Raw genomic sequence first — 17,384 nt, 5'->3', positions numbered from 1 at the left:
AAATACTTGAAGAGGAGAAAATTGCAGGGCTATGGGGAAAGAGCAGGGGAGTGGGACTAATTGGACAGCTCTTTCGAAGAGCTGGCACAGGCACCATGGGCCAAATGGCTTCCTTCTGCACTGTAAGATTCCATGATTCTAAAAGGAGATGAGTCTCAGGGAATCCTGCAGAGGCGAGGGAGAGGGTTGCAGGGAAGAGATTTTTCCTGTGTGTAAACTCGTCCCCAATCATTTTGCGACACTTAACATACAGAGATCTTCCTCCTCTGTTCCTACAAACCTATCTCTTAATATTTGAGAGAAAGAAAAAAAGTGGGTGAGAGGGAGAGGGGAAAAGAGGCAGGGAGAGCGAGATAGAGAGAAAGTGCAAGAAAACTGCAGAGTTATAGAGCCCACTTACTCTGAGTAATGGCACGTCCTATGCTTGTGAAAAACAGGAATGAAGGAATGACAGCATGGCCTTTTCCAGTTGCTTTGGCCACTTCTTTTTCTTTATCTAGTATTTGTAACTTGATGTATACATCTGTCTTGGAGGTCTGTACGTGCAGAGTAGTTAAGTGAGTTGCATTCACATTGATCTGAAACCTGCAACAGGTGTCGGTGAAAATATAATATTGTTAACTTAAAAACAGATCTTGGGGTAGAAATTTGAGCGCGTGGAGTTACGATCCTTGCACCTGAATGGTGAGGCTCAAGGCGCCCCCAGTGTTGGGTCTTGGGCCTCATTTCTATCAAGCCGGCGTGGTGTGAAGAGCCAGCCGGCGAGGAGTCAACGAAGATCAGGTCACCGTGATGTCAGCTAAGTGAAGGACATGGGGGTGGGGTGGGGTGGGGGTGGGGGGTAAAGGAGGCTTGGGGGTCGGGAGAACTTAAGCTGGGTGGGGAGAGATCAGAAGCTGGGTTGGGGGGTGGGGGGGCAGAAGACAGGTCGGGGGGAGATTGGTGGCCAGGTCAGGGGAAGATCAGAGGCCGGGTCGGGGGGGAGGGGGAAATCGGAGGCAGGGTCGGGGGGGAGACTGGAGGGAGCGGCGGCGATTGGGGGTGGGACGCAGCTGGCCGGCATTCTTTTAATGTGGAGGTTGGGCGGAGCACTCCTGCTTCCCCCGGCTCGACATTCAGGTAAGTATATTTCAAAAACGTACTTTGTTGGTAACAGGCAGTCCAAAGGTCTGGTTTCACATCACCAGTTGCCTCAGGGCAAACATCTTGCAGTGGGGGCCTCAAATTTGCATTGAGCCTCTTATTTGCAAATGCAAAAGGCCTAATGCCTGTTTCAGGCTTGGGCACTGGATAACAAATTTTTTCCTTTCCCAAAATGATGGGCGGTGTATTTCCCATTGGAAATGTGCACGACTTCCTGCCCGCCATATTAGGATGCTTAGTAGGCCTGTTAGAGCCTGAAAAATGGATGTTGTGCAGCCAAATTTATAGGCCAACATACTGACATAGTAGCACAATATATCTGACATCTCAGGAGACTACTTTAGTTCGACGTTATACAATGTATGTTCACTATTACGTACATAAAAGGGTAAATTTCACAAAGCTCTGCTCCCAGTGCGCAGCATCACTGGGAAGGAAGTGGGGTTTGTAGAATCCGGCACACCTGATTCTCTGATCCACATTGCCAGTGAGCAAGGTTCCTTTCCAAGAGTCTTGCCTCACCAAATTTACCGTATACTTCCAAATTAGCAAAAGGTTACCCAGAAAACAAGGCTGAAGGAATCAATGATTTATTTGTTATTGCAACACTTGCCACGTTCAGTCCCTCCCTGCTAGGGACTCTCCAAAATGATTTCCCTTATCCCACAAACATATTGGAGCTCAGTGAAGCCCTGTAAAACTGCAAGAATTCAATAAATATTAACTGTCATTACCATCCATTTATCTTTACTTCCTCATAGTTTATAATCCATCTCTCTACTGTCACCAAAAAGCAGTCATACTTTGACACCACTTTTCCCTTCAGAAAGGATGCAGCACTCTTGTAAAGTAGCAGGAGCTGCCTTCAAATCATCCCAATGACTATGGCAGATCAGTAAGGGGCACAAGAAGATCTGGGACCAATGTCTAACCTGGGGGCTGGGAGTCAAGGTGTCAGCCATAGCTCAGTGGTAGCACTCTCTGACATCTGAGTCAGAGGTTGTGGGTTCAAGTCCCACTCCTGGGACCTGAGCACAAAATCTAAGCTGACACTCTATAGTGTAGTACTGAGGGAGTGCTGCACTGTTGGAGGTGCTGTCTTTTGGATAAAATGTTAAACCGGACCCCCATCTGCCCTCTCAGGTAATCTGAAAAGATCCCATAGCATTATTTGAAGAACAGCAGGGGAATTCTCCCCGGTGCCTTGGCCAACACCTGAAACAGATTATCTCATTGCTTATTGTGGGAACTTGCTGTGCACAAATTGGCTGCTGTGTTTCTTCCATTACAACTGTGTCTACACTTCAAATGTACTTAACTGGCTATAAAGCCCTTTGGGACATCGAGGTTGTGAAAAGTGCTATATAAATGCAAATTCTTTCTTTCTTTCCTGCCTCATCAATCTCAGTGAAGAAACAGACATCAGCAACAAGTGGAGATAAAACTGCTGATGGACTATTAATGCGTGTTCAGCACGGCCCTGTCCATTCCACCTCTTCAAAAATTGGTTCATGAACAGGATAAAAGGTGAGGGGAAAAAAAACTATTTTTACTGCTTGAGGTCATTAACAAGCAACCCTTGTAGCATTCTGCAACCACACAGCCAATCAAACTGGAAATGTTTTAGTGTTCATGTTTGCGAGCTGAATGAATGGAATCGTAGGCAGGAGCAGAGGGGCAACTCAGAGATTCTCCACTGGCCAGAACTGAAACATGGCACATACTCAAACGAAAGAGGAGAGAAACTAAACTAAAGAAACATTAAAAATCAACAATTGACTGAGTTGGAAAATTGATGCCATTCAATTCTGCTTGAAAAGCAAGCAGCCAGAAGAGACAGATTAAGATATTTCTGAAGGGATATGTGGGTTCTGAATGGAAATGAGGGCTGAAGGGAGATGTACGCTCTGAGGGAGATGTGCGATGAAGGGACACGTGACATGAAGGGAGATGTGAGTTGAATGGACACGTGAGATGAAGGGAGATATGAGATGTGAGTGCTAAGGATCTGAAATCTATTTTATAGTGTAGTGTTTATTTCTGGGGTGAGGCAGATCTCAGGTTGGTTTGAAGTCACGTGCTTTGGCCTCTACTGATTTTTTACAGACTTTTTTATAATACTCCCTGTTAGTGATATTACCTGAGTGACCAGCACTGAGGGATACCCTTGCTTGAGGTCTCCACGACACTAGGTTAACACCAAACATCTGCTCAGACAGTGACATTCTGCTGCAAAATGTGAAGCATCACCCCCAAACAAAAAACTAGACAGTGCAAAGCATAGGGAAATGGAGACCCACAGCTTAGTGCTAATGGGCCTGCTGTCACAACCTCCTTTGATAGTTGGAACGTCCGCATGCACTAATCCTCATGCAAACCAAGGTGGATGCCCATAGGAGTAAGTGCGCGGGTCCCGGCGGGTAGGCACAGAAACAGTTCAGCAGCGGCCTGATCTACATGGCATCCTTCGCGGGCCTTCCTCTTCCTCCTCCAATAAGCTCATGTATTCGGACATCCCCACTGGGGAAACTACTGGAAACAGTAACGGAGCTGGAAGGGAGATTAAAAACCAATAGCAAAGCAATTAACACAAAGGCTCATGAAATACTTAGTGGCAGCTGGAACAAACAAAAAAGAAACTGAGAACTGTTTTAGAAATGGACTTAAAACTATCCATTTAATTTCTGCTCTGTCAATGAACTTTTGCCTGTACTGATGGCTAGCAACCCTGGGCACCCAGTACACATATTGCCGTGATTACGAGCTGGTGATGGACCAGCAGGAAGGTTGGGGAAAAGACCTTGGAGGTGTTATGGGAATACTCCCGCATCGGTGGAATATTTTATTGAAGGTCCCGCCTATTTCAGGCAGCAGCTCCCCGTGCCTTCCCCAGGCCCACTGAGCCCACCTTGAATACCTTAACAGTTGCTGCTCACGGATAGAGTGGAGCAGGGTGTGCGAGATGGTAGCATGGTTTGTCTTTTATCCTGCTGACTCTAGTTGGTGGATGGTGCCGTGGAAGTGATCCCATTCAGATCAATGGGAGTGTGAAGAAGATGGATGTGAGGAAAGACATGTGTTTAAGACCCTGTTTTTGGGTCTGTGCTGCATTGTTTTGCAGTGAAAGTTGCCTTTGTCAGGGGAGTATCCTTTGTACCCCAAGCAACAAGTTCTCAAAGTTCAGGGGCAGTTCATACACTGTTTTTATTTCAACTATCCAGGGGGAATTGCAGGTTTGGTTACTGTCAGTTCTAAAAAACGTATTTGAAATGCAACGTATATGGCTTGACAGACCATTGAACAGACAAATTAAATTTCTACAATTGTTGATTCATTAAAGGGAAAATGCTGCAAGAAGACAGTAACACCTCGACATTATCAGGGGCTGGGAGCAGTTTGGGCAGACTGTGCCGGGAGCGTGAACACTGTTCCCAAACTTCCCGTCAGGATTAATTTAAATATGTCTGGTGCTTACTGGGCATCTGTGGAGGTGCTCTGTTGGGCACAGGGCCAGAGACAAGAGGAAATCCGAGCGCTTCCGACGGTAACACTCTCGCCTCTGAGTCAGAAGGTCGTGGGATCAAGTCACACTCCAAAGACTTGAGCACAAAATCTAGGCTGACATTTCAGTGCAGTACTGAGGGAGTGCTGCACTGTCGGAGGTGCCGTCTTTCAGATGAGATGTTAAACCGAGGTCACGTCTGCCCTCTCAGATAGTTGTAAAAGATTCCATGGCATTATTTCGAAGAAGAGCAGGTGAGTTCTCCCTGGTGTCCTGGATGATATTTATCCCTCCTCCAACATCACTAAAACAGACGATCTGGTCATTATCACATTGCTGTTTGTGGGACCTTGCTGTGCAAAAATTGGCTGCCACGTTTTTAACATTACAACAGTGACTACACTTGAAAGGTACTTCATTGGCTGTAAAGCATTTTGGGATGTCCTGAGGTCATAAAAGGAGCTATAACATTGCAAGTCTTTCTTTCTTTCATTAAAGGGGCTGGTACAGTAAAAAAGCTCCATGCCAGAAATAGATTTAACTGTTTTTACCTGTTGTTGAAGGTCAATTTTATTACTGACTGCTGCTTTTAAATAATTTAAGTATTTTAATCCATTATTCTATCCAGAAGCAAAAATCTGAAGGTAACTTCCATTCCTGATTATCTTAATGGATCGACCCCTGAGAATATCTTTGTGTTGTTGTGCTGTGTCTTAGATGGCAACAGCTTCCCAAGCAGGAGTCTGGGAACCCCTGCAGTCTACCTCGGAGGGAGCTGGTAAGAGGGCAACATCATGGTGCCAAGCAGCAGGTGAAGGACCAGGGAAGAACATAAGAACATAAGAAATAGGAGCAGGAGTAAGCCATAAGGCCCCTCAAGCCTGCTCCGCCATTCAATCAGGTCATGACTGATCTTGAACCTCAACTCCACTTTCCTGCCCAATCCCCATATCCCTTGATTCCGCTAGAGTCCAAAAATCTATCTATCTCAGCCTTGAATATATTCAGTGACTTAGCATCCACAGCCCTCTGGGGTAAAAAATTCCAAAGATTCAAAACCCTCTGAGTGAAGAAATTCCTCTTCGTCTCAGTCTTAAATGGAAAAAAATGTTTGGGTTTGAAGAATTATGGTTCAGGAATAAGAAGAAGATGCCCTGATTGTGACACTTCCCTCTTTTATTCCTACTGGGATGGAGTCGTTCTATGGTTATGGGAAGGAAGGATTTTTGCTCTGTTTGTTTTGATTTATTTGTTAGTGGACCAGGGGAAGGGGAGGCGAATAACTTCAGCAAATTTCAGGTGTCACTTGTGGTTGTTTCCGCATCTCCGCCTCCAAATAAGATATTTTGCACAGAACTAAGCACTGCCTCCAAGCAACAAAATCATTTTTTTTTAATTCAAAAAGTCAAAAATAAAGACCTTACTTGACGATATCAGCCTGCCCCTTAAGATGAAGAGAACCTAAATGGCAGCTCAAAAGGTGGTGGCACCAGATTTTTATGGGGGGCAGTCTACCCCGATTAGAGGAAGACTATGTACAGAGCCAGCTGACATTCACCTGCATGGAATTTGCATTGCTGTGCCCTTTTCAGGCGCGATCTGGTGCAGCTATCGGAAAAGCCACAGAAGAAGTTTGGGTGCAGTGCTGTTCAGGCGCAGGAAGGATTAGCAGTCATTTCTCCTCTGCATTGCCCCCCTTTTTCTTTATGGGCATTATTTGGGAGCAAGGCAGAGGAAAATCTATCCTTAAAAAACTATTTTTGTGATTGGACAACGCATATTTCACACCGAACTCCTGCTGAAGTCACGGCGGTGGAAGCCCCGAGGAAATTCCCAGCATTAATGTGCATCTGTGATGTAAACACAATGGGGAACAGTGAAAAAAAGAGTAGCACTGATTCTAACATCTGGTGCTCCCAGTGGTGAGCGCTGGACAGCACAAGGGCCTCTAATATTATATCCCCTGTCAGGAAGATCTTTATAAATAATTCATGGCCTGTTTATTATTTTTAAAAGGTCAATAATCATTTCAGCCAGAACAATTTGGTTTTGATTATATTTCTACTTTGAGTCTGATTTTGCACTGAAGTCATTTTGTACCTGAGGTTCAATCGCTCTAATTTAGTCATCAGTTGTCACTTTTCACAGGACTTTCATCTTATGAATCACAACCTGCAGCCAGCTTAAGAATTCCTCTTTCAAAATTATTTTTGAAGAGATGTCAGCATCTGCAGTGTGTTAAGCTGTAAAGCAAATTTTGTTTTAATGACTACCTGAAGATAATGTTTTTGTCATTTGGAACATAGTAGGACTTAATCTCCTTCATTGAAAAGCTGCTGTTGACCGCATCGCTTGCCAGGACAGGGAGAGGATGCATGGAGCCGATCAAGCGCACTCTCCATTTACCAGAGTGAACTGGGAGACTCCCTGTTTGGGCTTCAGCCGTAAACGTGTAGCCACTCTATAAAAAAAGATAGTTTACAATTTTAGGCAGGCACTGATGATTCAGATTTTGCTTAACTGAAATAAAATATCTGTACTGTCAAAGAGCAAGTTTAGAGAAGTGAGAGGCAAATTCCGCACAAAACAATACATTGGCTATACCTACCTTATTTTTAGCATAGACGTGAGGTGCTATCTTTTGAAAAACCCTGGGAATTTCCTCTCCAGTCTCATTATTGACCACATGAAGAACACAGGCTGGTAGCGCAGAGGAAACCTTTGGCACTATCAGCATGTCCTCAGGCATATGAAACACCTCTCTGTGGATAGAAGAAAGTTCAGTCAGGCAGCCAAAGTATGCCGAGTGAAAACAAAGGGAACCAAAGGGGTTTTACTGTGACACTGGGCTCAAATATCAGGGGGCTGAAGGTAAACATTGAGAAATTAAGAGCAAGGAGGGAAATCAGGCAGATCTTTTTAACCTAAAGAGTTTGAGCGGTGAGTTAGCAGGAAGGCAGACTGTTTCAATGGGTTCACAAGACAATTACATTTGTTTCAGGAGAGAAGGGATTGAAAATAAACTACATTTCATCTGCCAATCTTTTACTGTAACATCAGTCACATCCGGCTCGTTGAAATAAAAACTGACCAAGAGAGAATAAAATCTCCCACATACGATTACATTTAAAAATGATATACACCACAGCTATATTTAAGATTTGAACTACATCTTTGATATCAACTGATGATTACAAAAACAGGAAAACTTTAATCTTTTGGGTTATGAAGTTATCTACAATCCACTGCCAGACATGCTTATTAAAACAGAATGAATAAGTTATTTGCCTTTGGACGTAGCGGCCACTATTCCTGGTCTGCCATATATTTCCCATACAGTGGGATAATAATAGTGACACTCCCCTGAGGCTAGGGTGCTCTTTGAGCCACAGACTCTCACTCTGCTAAGCTGAAAGTGGTGGCAAAGGAGGAATGCAGCGAACAAGCCAATGTATTAATTGTTGGGAAACTCACACTCCAGGGATTTGTAACCCTAGGGATAAACAACAAAGTCGAAACCTGTGAGACGTAAGGTTGAATAAGGTTACTTAATTACCCGAGTTAGGCGGACCCCATAGCAGTTTTACATTGCCAGGTTGTTGCCAAGGGCAGCTGTAAAGTTGGTTGTAACCTTGCAAATCATTGAGGTACCTTACCATCGCAAGGTCTGTCTCCATGGCATCCTGGTTCCATTCCTATCTCGCATCTCCTTGAACGGATTTCTTTGGATGCCCAAACAGCTATTCCAGGGCTCCATCCCTAGACCTCTCTGATTTATCATCTACACCCCTTCCTGACAATAGCTGCAAATATAGGGTCAAATTTCACATTTATGCTGATGATTCCCATTTCTACGCTTCAACCATGGGGTCCAAGACTGTCAATATAATAATATACAAGTGTTAGCTGTGGCTCAGTGGTAGCACTTTTACCTCTCAGTCAGAAGGTTGTGGGTTCAAGACCCACTTGAGCACAAAATCTATGCTGATACTCCTGTACAGCACTGTTGGAGATGCTGTCTTTTGGATGAGATGTTAAACTGAGGCGCTGTCTGTCCTCTCAGGTGAATGTAAAAGATCCCATGACACTAATCAAAGAGCAGGAGAGTTCTCCCTGGTGTCCTAGCCAATATTTATCCTTCAACCAACCTCACTAAAATTACTGTCTGATCATTATCTCACTGCTGTTTGTGGGACCTTGCAGTAAGCAAATTGGCTGCCGCATTTCCTCCATTTCAACAGCGACTACACTTCAAAAAAAAAGTACTTAATTGGCTGTAAATTGGGACATCCTGAGGTCATGAAAGGTGCTGTATAAATGCAAGTCTTTCTTTTTTGTTTTAGATAACTGACTCGGACATCAAGGCTTGGATGAGTCATAATTTCTTCCAATTCAACGCTGGCAAGACTGAAGCCATAATTTTGGTTCCTAAAACCACATACAATCCTCTGGCACTGCTTCCCAGCTGCCCACTCAGGCTGGATCTGGCGGCCGACAACTCGGTGTCTGGTTTGACCAAGGGCTGACCTTTACATCTCACATCCAGTCAGTTTTTTCCATCTCAGGAATGTTGCTATGGTAACATTACAAATGTGGAACAAAACGACATGAAGCGGAGGCGAATGTGTCGGAAGATATATACTGGGAAATTATTTTCTTCTTTTGAAACTGACTTCAAAGTTCATTTCTGTGGATGTTTGCAACTTAATGGACTTGGATGATGATGGATATGCTGATTCAGTTCTAATGATTTTTTGTGCTTAAAGGCAACAGGCTAATCGATAATAGAGGAACAGTGATCAAATAGCTGGCACTATGGGAAGTCTTTTTCAACTGTCATTCTGCTGTGCGGGGGGCAATTTTCTACAGATGGTCACCCTGTTCACGACTGTTGAGCAGCTGAAACTGGCAGATAAATAGTGGCTGCCCTTTGGATGCCCAAGGTCCGCCTGAAGCGATTTTACAGGCAGGCCTGTAAATGGGTGCTCAGCACTTCCGCCTGAAATAGGCGGCAAACTGCTTGCATATGCAAATCGGGGTCCTACGCCAGTGGTTGCACCTCGTTTGCAATTTCCAAGTACTAATAGGCGGAGTTCAGCTCAGGGTCGAACAGGACTCCAAGGGGTTTGCACAGTCTGGGACAGTTTGAGTGAAAGGGCAGGAAAGTAAAACATTTACTCTCTCCCATCCCAGTCATTCAGCCTGGTATGGCCCCATCTTTGCTCCCTTAAGTCTTAGGGACACAAATTTTGGCTTACCTGGCGCACAACTGGTTAGCCATTCATGATTAGATTTGGCTGGACCAGATCAAGTAATATTGGGTCCTGGTCTCCTCTGCCAAAACAGCTCACTACTCCAGGCTTGTCCTGGAGATCAAAGATAACCGCCGGCTTCATTTATCCCTACCAACCATTGCCTTAAACTCCTCTCCCTTGCCCCCCCCCCCACCCTCACCTCCAACAACAAGTGCCAGGAGCTCATAGTCTTCTTTGTCATTAAGACTGAGACCATCCATTTAGCTGCCTCTGCTGCAACCCCTTCCTCTCCCCCAAGGCTCGCTCCCTGCCCTAGTTCTGAGCTTTTCTCTAGTTTGTCTCCTATTTCCCTTCATGATCTCTCTGAGTTCATCTTGTCCATGAGACCCTCTAGAGAGTCTTGGTCCTCTAGAGAGTGAGGCTGGGGAATTAATAATGGAGAATAAGGAAATGGCAGATGAATTGAACAGATATTTTGCGTCTGTCTTTACTGTGGAGGATACAATAACATGCCAGAAATAATTGTGAATCAAGAGGTGAAAGGGAGGGAGGAACTTAAAACATTTACAATCACCAGGGAAAGGGTTTTGAAAAAAATATTAGAACTAAAAACTGACAAGTCCCCAGGTTCTGACGGATATCATCCTAGGGTCTTAAAAGAAGTGGCTACAGAGAAATTAGATGCATTGATATTAATTTTCCAAAATTCCCTAGATTCTGGAAGGGTCCCATCAGATTGGAAAATAGCAAATGTAACTCCTCTATTCAAGACAGGAGGGACACAGAAAGCAGGAAACTGCAGGCCAGTTAGCTTAACATCTGTCATAGGGAAAATGCTAGAATCTATTATTAAGGAGGTTATAGCAGGGCACTTAGAAAATCTCAATGCAATCAGGCAAAGTCAACACGGCTTTGTGAAAGGGAAATCATGTTTGACTAATTTATTAGAGTTCTTTGAGGAAGTAACAAGCAACGTGGATAAAGGAGATTCTGTGGATGTGGTGTACTTGGATTTCCAGAAGGCTTTTGGCAAGGTGCCACATCAAAGGCTACTACACAAAATATGAGCTCATGGTGTAGGGGGTAACACATTAGCATGGATAAAGGATTGGTTAGCTCACAGGAAACAGAGAGTAGACATAAATGGGTCATTTTCAGGTTGGCAAGATGCAATGAGTGGAGTGCCACAGGGATCAGTGGTTGGGCCTCAACTATTTACAATCTATATCAATGACTTGGATGAAGGGACTGAATGTATGGTTGCTAAATTTGCTGATGACACAAAGGTAGGTAGGAAAGTAAGTTGTGAAGAGGAATAAGGAGTCTGCAAAGGGATATAGATAGGTTAAGTGAGTGGGCAAAAATTTGGCAGATGGAGTATAATATGGGAAAATGTGAATTTGTCCACTTTGGCAGAAGGAATAGAAAAGCAGTATATTATTTAAATGGAGAGAGATTGCAGAACTCTGAGGTACAGGGAGATCTGGGTGTCCTAGAACATGAATCACAAAAAGTTAGTATGCAGGTACAGCAAGTGATTAGGAAGGCAAATGGAATGTTGACATTTATTGCAAGGGGAATGGAATATAAAAGGAGAGATGTTTTGCTACAGTTGTACAGAGCATTGGTAAGGCCACATCTAGAATACTGTGTGCAGTTTTGGTTTCCTTATTTAAGAAAGGACATAATTGCTTTGGAGGCGGTTCACTCGACTGATTCCTGGGATGAGGGGGTTATCTTATGAGGAAAGGTTGGACAAGTTGGGCCAGTATACACTGGAATTTAGAAGAATGAGAGGTGATCTTATTGAAACATATAAGATCCTGAGGGGACTAGAAGGGGTAGATGCTGAGGGGATGTTTCCCCTTGTGGGAGAGACTAGAACTAGGGGCCACAGTTTAAAAATAAAGGGTCTCCCATTTAAGATGGAGATAAGGAGAATTTTTTTCTCTCAGAGAGTCTTGAGTCTGTAGAACTCCCTTCCCCAGACAGCGGTGGAGGCAGGGTCATTGAATATTTTTAAGGCTGAGTTAAATAGATTTCTGATTAACAAGGGAGTCAAAGGTTATAGTAGATAGACGGGAAAGTAGGGTTAAGGTCGCAATCAGATCAGCCATGATCTTATCAAATGGCAGAGCAGACTCGAGAGGCCGAATGGCTTACTCCTGCTCTTAATTCGTATGAGACCCGCCTCCTGCTCCCTTGACCCCATTCCTTCTCCTTAGATATTGTCCTCTCTATTTCAAAACCACCTTCATCACCCCCTCCTCAAAAAACCCACTCCCTTTCTTCAGGTACTTCCTTTGCCCCACCATTGATGGCCGTGCCTTCAGCTGTCTAGGCCCTAAGTTCTGGAATTCCCTCCCTAAACCTCTCCATCTCTCCACTTGCCTCTCCTTCTTTAAGGCCCTCCTTAAAACCCACCTCTCCCCTCCTGATATCTCTTGATTGTGCTTGGCATCCATTTTTGTCATATCATGCCTCTGTGAAGCACGTTGGGATGTTTTTCTACGTTATAGGCTTGATATAAATGCAAGTTACTGTTGTTGAGAGTGATGGAGCCAGCGGCAAGGGAACAAGATTTGTGGCGGATGACTAAAGCAATGACTTTGGTATTGCTGATGTTCAGTTGGAGGAAGTTGTGATTCATTCGTGAGTTGATATGGGACAGAGCTCACAATTCCGAGGTCTTCATGGGATCGAGAGAAGTGGTGGAGGGGAGGAGCTAGGTGTCATCAGCGTACATATGGAATTTGATCCTTGCAATATTGGTAATCATTCTGAGTCACTCAACCATTATGGCCAGGAATTTCCTCCGAGCTGCAGCTCCGGCTTTGTTGCTGTAACTTCACTGGAAGTGTGGCAGAAACACCGGTTACGCGCGTAAACGGCAATGCAGTCAGAGCAGCTCTGAGGAAATTGCCATCTTATGTTGCTCTGACTGCATTTCATATCTGCATCGTTTCTGCTCTGTTATAACAAACTGTAAAAAGTTCAAATGGATATAGACCCCTTCCCACGTGACTTGGCAATCTGGACCTTTGAATAAAGTCATATTGAGGAAACTCTAAAAAGAACCATGATATAGGTTGGAGTTTATCATCAATATAGGGAATGAACTTCTAGATAAAGTAGTGGAGGAAAAAACCCCTGGAATCATTTAAGAAACAATTGGGAGCTGTTGGGGTCTCTCTGGATGGATGAATTAAGATGGGCTGAAGGGCCTTCCTCATACAATTATCTTGTAAAAACAAGACAGGGAATAACAAGAAAATACCCACACCATGATGATCAAGGGCCAAAAAGTTGTCTGTAACAGCTGTATAATGTTTATTTTCAATGGCAATACATTTGTTACATTGCACAGTGCAAATACATCACTTACAATACAGCCAAGAGCTTCTTACTATAATACTGAACCAGGCACAGTGTAGCAATGCACAGGATCGTTAGCAATCACTGAAATAAAAGGCGAATAAATAACAAAGAACCACTAGTTAATTATTACGATAGGAAGTCATTTTATACAGTGTTCTACAAGTACACAAAGATAAAAACCTCAGGTCTGTTGCTGAGGCGTGCAATTTCAGCTCATACCTGAATACCACAAACCAGGAGTTGGGAGGCTGATCACTGTACGTGGTTGTGTAATCAGCGTATACTGTCTTGCTCCATTCATCTTCATAAAAAGGATAACTTTTTGCCAGTTTTGGACTTGCGTTAAACATGTGCCTGGAAGATCAAAATAAATAAGAATGCACATGAAACACAATCCCATGTTTGCACACACATAGGGAAGGACTGGTAACTTCATTGCTCCAACAGAAACACATAAGAGGAGAGCAACGGATTTCTCTAAAAGTGATATAAATATTCTTCCTACTGAAATTAGGCATAGGAGAGATGGAATCATGGGAGAGGGGTTGGCAAGAGACCTGCCAACACAGCAGCCAGGACCATGTGGATGGAGGTGGCATAGGCAGTTTAGTGGCAATTCTTTCACTCCCAGGGCCCCTCTCCAATGCAGGAAGAAGTTGAGGAGCAACAGCAGGCATTGGTCCATTAACTCAGCAGTAGGAGGCAGCTGAGATACTCAGATCCCATTCAGAGGCGAGAGGGGAAGGAGATGTGGGAGGTCCTGTGCCTATAGTTGGTCTGTGCAGAACAGGTGTTAATGTTCAAAGACCAAAAATAAATTCAGTTTTCTTATTCTCATACTCTAAGGAGCGTTACAAAAGCAGAACAGTAAGGAGACAATGGATAGCAGGAAATTAATTGCATTTCTCTGTGTTTTTCTCTCAGCAGAAAGGAAGACAGAGGAAGAGGTAGTTGAAGTGGAGAAGGATGTTCCTGAGCAGAGGCTAAGGAAATGATTTGGATGATGCTCTCAGGGGTCCTGCCAAGAAAAGAAGGATGCAAAGAGGACTCATATGAAGGACAGTGAGAAGCCTCTCTGAAAATGTGTAGGTGTTAGGTCTTCTGGCAGAGCCCAATGCCATCCTTTGTGGCAACATCAGAGAGGATTTGAGAGCAGCCTGGAGCAAGTGGCAACTGCAGGAATGTCTGCTTACATCCCACAGAACACAAGTTTGGAGGCAAGTCGTCACTTCCAATGTGGAGGCTTTGACAAGTGCCATTCAGTTTTCGGGTGACAGAATGGAGAGAGCAATATCTACCAGATTTTGAGATCTCCAGGATAACCATTTTGGAGGGTTTGCAGAATATTCAGAACATTCTCTCCCAGATATTGCTCTCAATATTAGTAATTCTATAAGGTCTGTTTCCCCCAGATCAGTGGTAACCAATATCCTCACCCCACTCCAGAGACTTGAGCCATAATCCAGGCTAACACACCAGTGCAGTACTGAGGGAGTGCTACAGTGTCGGAGGTGCCGTCTTTCAGATGCGACGTTAAGATGTCTGCCCTCTCGGGTGGACGTAAAAGATCCCACGGCACGATTTCAAAGACGAGCATGGACGTTCTTCCTGGTGTCCCGGCCAATATTTATCCCTCAACCAACATCTAAAATAGATGACCTGGTCATTATCACATTGCTGTTTGTGGGAGCTTGCTGTGCACAAATTGGCTGCCGCAATTCCTACTTTACAACAATGATTGCACTTCAAAAGTATTTCATTGGCTGTAAAGCTTGAGATGGCCTATGGTCATGAAAGGCGCTATATAAATGCAAGTTCTTTCTTTTCTTATACCTATGTGGTTCTCTCAGTGCCTCAGATATTACTGAGTCCTGAAGGTCTCTATCTTGTCCCTTCTGGAAATCCTTGGCCATCATCTCCTGCTATTCCTGCTTCTCCTCCATCATGTCTGGAAATAGACTTGGTGATGTATCCATGTTATCTAAAGTCTCCTTCTGCCAATAAAGATAATCTGTGTGCAGCTTCACTCACCACACAAACAAATTTTATTGGACTGTTAGCTTGATACTTTTACTTGGCTGCTGCGCTTCTAAATAGATTAAACAGTGCAATTTTTTTTAAAGAAACTTCTATATCACCTGATTAAAACCCTTCAAAAATAGCATTGTTGAAAGGATTTCACCAGTCTTTCAGTCAGCAATCATCTTCAATATTGTTTGGCAAATGCACTAATGCTGTGAAGAGTCTGGGGACTCTGTGGGCAATCTGGTTAATGGACACACTGTTAAAGGAAACATTTACACAGACACCAATTATTTCTCTGCATTACAGTGTTCATTAGAAGGTAATGATCACATTTGCCGCAGGAGTGACCTATTTCTATCTTTTATTTTCTGGGCTTCTATTTTAATCACAACTGCTCACTTCCTCACCCTGTCCTGTGAAACATCACAGCGCCTTTAATTAATACAAGTAATAGTTCAAGTACGTTACCTCAGACATAGTAGATAATAGTGATGAGCAATATTTCAGAAAACATTATCTTTGCAGATCTGAACATCACTCAGTTGTGTTCAGTGCATCGTACCTAAGTAAAAACAAGCAATGTTGCTCTATGTTTGGTTCTAGTAAGTCCCAAATTTCCAGCAGGATTTCTTTGATAAATGCATTTTCATCTGTCCCTGTATTGATACAGAAGAATATGTGTTACAGGTGTAACAACTATTTTTACAATGATGTGTAAATGGAGAAACCATGGTTTGTTTCTGACCTTCCTGCCTCAATTTTCTCCCACTGTGATCAAGGAGCACCTGCTTCCAGTGGACCTTAAAGGTAAGTACGGTGGCCTAGTGGTTATGATACTGGACCAACAACCCAGAGATTGAGAGTTTAAAGTTGTAATGATTAAATTCAATAGAGTGATAATCAGGAACATAGGAACAGGAGTACACCATTCAGTCCCTCGAACCTGTTCCGCCCTTCAATTAGATTATGGCTGATCTGTATCGTAACTCCATTTACCCACCTTGGTTCTGTAACTCTTGATACCCTTGCCTAACAAAAACCTATCAATCTCAGTTTTGAAAGCTCCAATTGACCGAGCCTCAACAGCTTTTTGGGGGAGAGAGTACCAGATTTCTACTGCCCTTTGTGTGAAGAAGTGCCTTCTGACATCACCCCTGAACTGCCTAGCTCTAATTTCAAGGTTATGCCCCCTTGTTCTGGACTCCCCCACCAGAGGAAATGGCTTCTCTCTAACTATCCTATCAAATCTACCAAAATTTGTGGGTTGGCACCAGAAAATTGACCATGAAAGCTGGCGGATTGTTGTAAAAATCCAACTGGTTCACAGGGAAGGGAGCTTGCCACTCCTACCTGGTCTGGCGTACACGTGGCTCCAGTCCTACACTAGATGGCTGATTTTTAATGCTGTCGGGGCAAATAAGGATGAGCAATAAACTGCCTTACCAGTATTGCCCATGTCCGTAGAACAATCTTTAAAGAAAGTTTCAACATTGCTTTTCAGGAACCCAACAGATTTGCAGGTGCTGCTGCCTGAGACTGGTGGACAATACACTCTGCCTGTTCTGTACCCAGGCAAGGGTGGGAGTGGGAGAAAGGAATACTGGGGCCAATACTATATCCACACTTCAAATGGGTGGGTATTAAATGAATAAATATCCAATTTTTAACATATATAAAATGTACACATTTATATCCAAATCTATAACATATTAAAAAGTGTGTCTGCCTGCATTTCTGTTTTCACCACCCATCACAGATTGCTATGTCCAAATTTACAATTGGATTTGCCTCTGTAAACCTACCCCGCATGTCTGACTAATTTGATTGAATTTTTTGAGGGGGTGACTAGGCGTGTGGATGAGGGTAACGCAGTGGATGTGGTATACATGGATTTCAGTAAGGCCTTCGATAAAGTCCCCCACAGGAGACTGGTCAAGAAGGTACGAGCCCATGGAATCCAGGGTGCCTTGGCACTTTGGATACAAAACTGGCTTAGTGGCAGAAGGCAGAGGGTGATGGTTGAAGGTTGTTTTTGTGACTGGAAGCCTGTGGCCAGTGGGGTACCACAGGGATCGGTGCTG

General features: G+C 43.8%; 1 protein-coding gene across 3 annotated transcripts in view; it reads right to left on the bottom strand.

Moving 5' to 3' along the window:
• The window catches only part of adgb (androglobin), a 225,624-nt gene that overhangs the window by 30,794 nt on the left and 177,446 nt on the right, over positions 1 to 17,384 (bottom strand). For all 3 annotated transcript variants that reach the window (XM_067989325.1, XM_067989323.1, XM_067989324.1), the window contains 5 exons: positions 15,866 to 15,959; positions 13,498 to 13,632; positions 7,254 to 7,407; positions 6,919 to 7,106; positions 401 to 585 (listed from right to left, as the gene is read on the bottom strand). In XM_067989325.1, the coding sequence (XP_067845426.1) occupies positions 401 to 585; positions 6,919 to 7,106; positions 7,254 to 7,407; positions 13,498 to 13,632; positions 15,866 to 15,959 (756 nt within the window). The remainder of the gene's footprint in view (positions 1 to 400; positions 586 to 6,918; positions 7,107 to 7,253; positions 7,408 to 13,497; positions 13,633 to 15,865; positions 15,960 to 17,384) is intronic.

This window comes from Heptranchias perlo, chromosome 8, assembly GCF_035084215.1.
Source record: "Heptranchias perlo isolate sHepPer1 chromosome 8, sHepPer1.hap1, whole genome shotgun sequence".
NCBI lineage: Eukaryota > Metazoa > Chordata > Chondrichthyes > Hexanchiformes > Hexanchidae > Heptranchias > Heptranchias perlo.
Note: the sequence above shows the minus strand (reverse complement) of the source record. Positions and strands in the feature narration are given on the sequence as shown.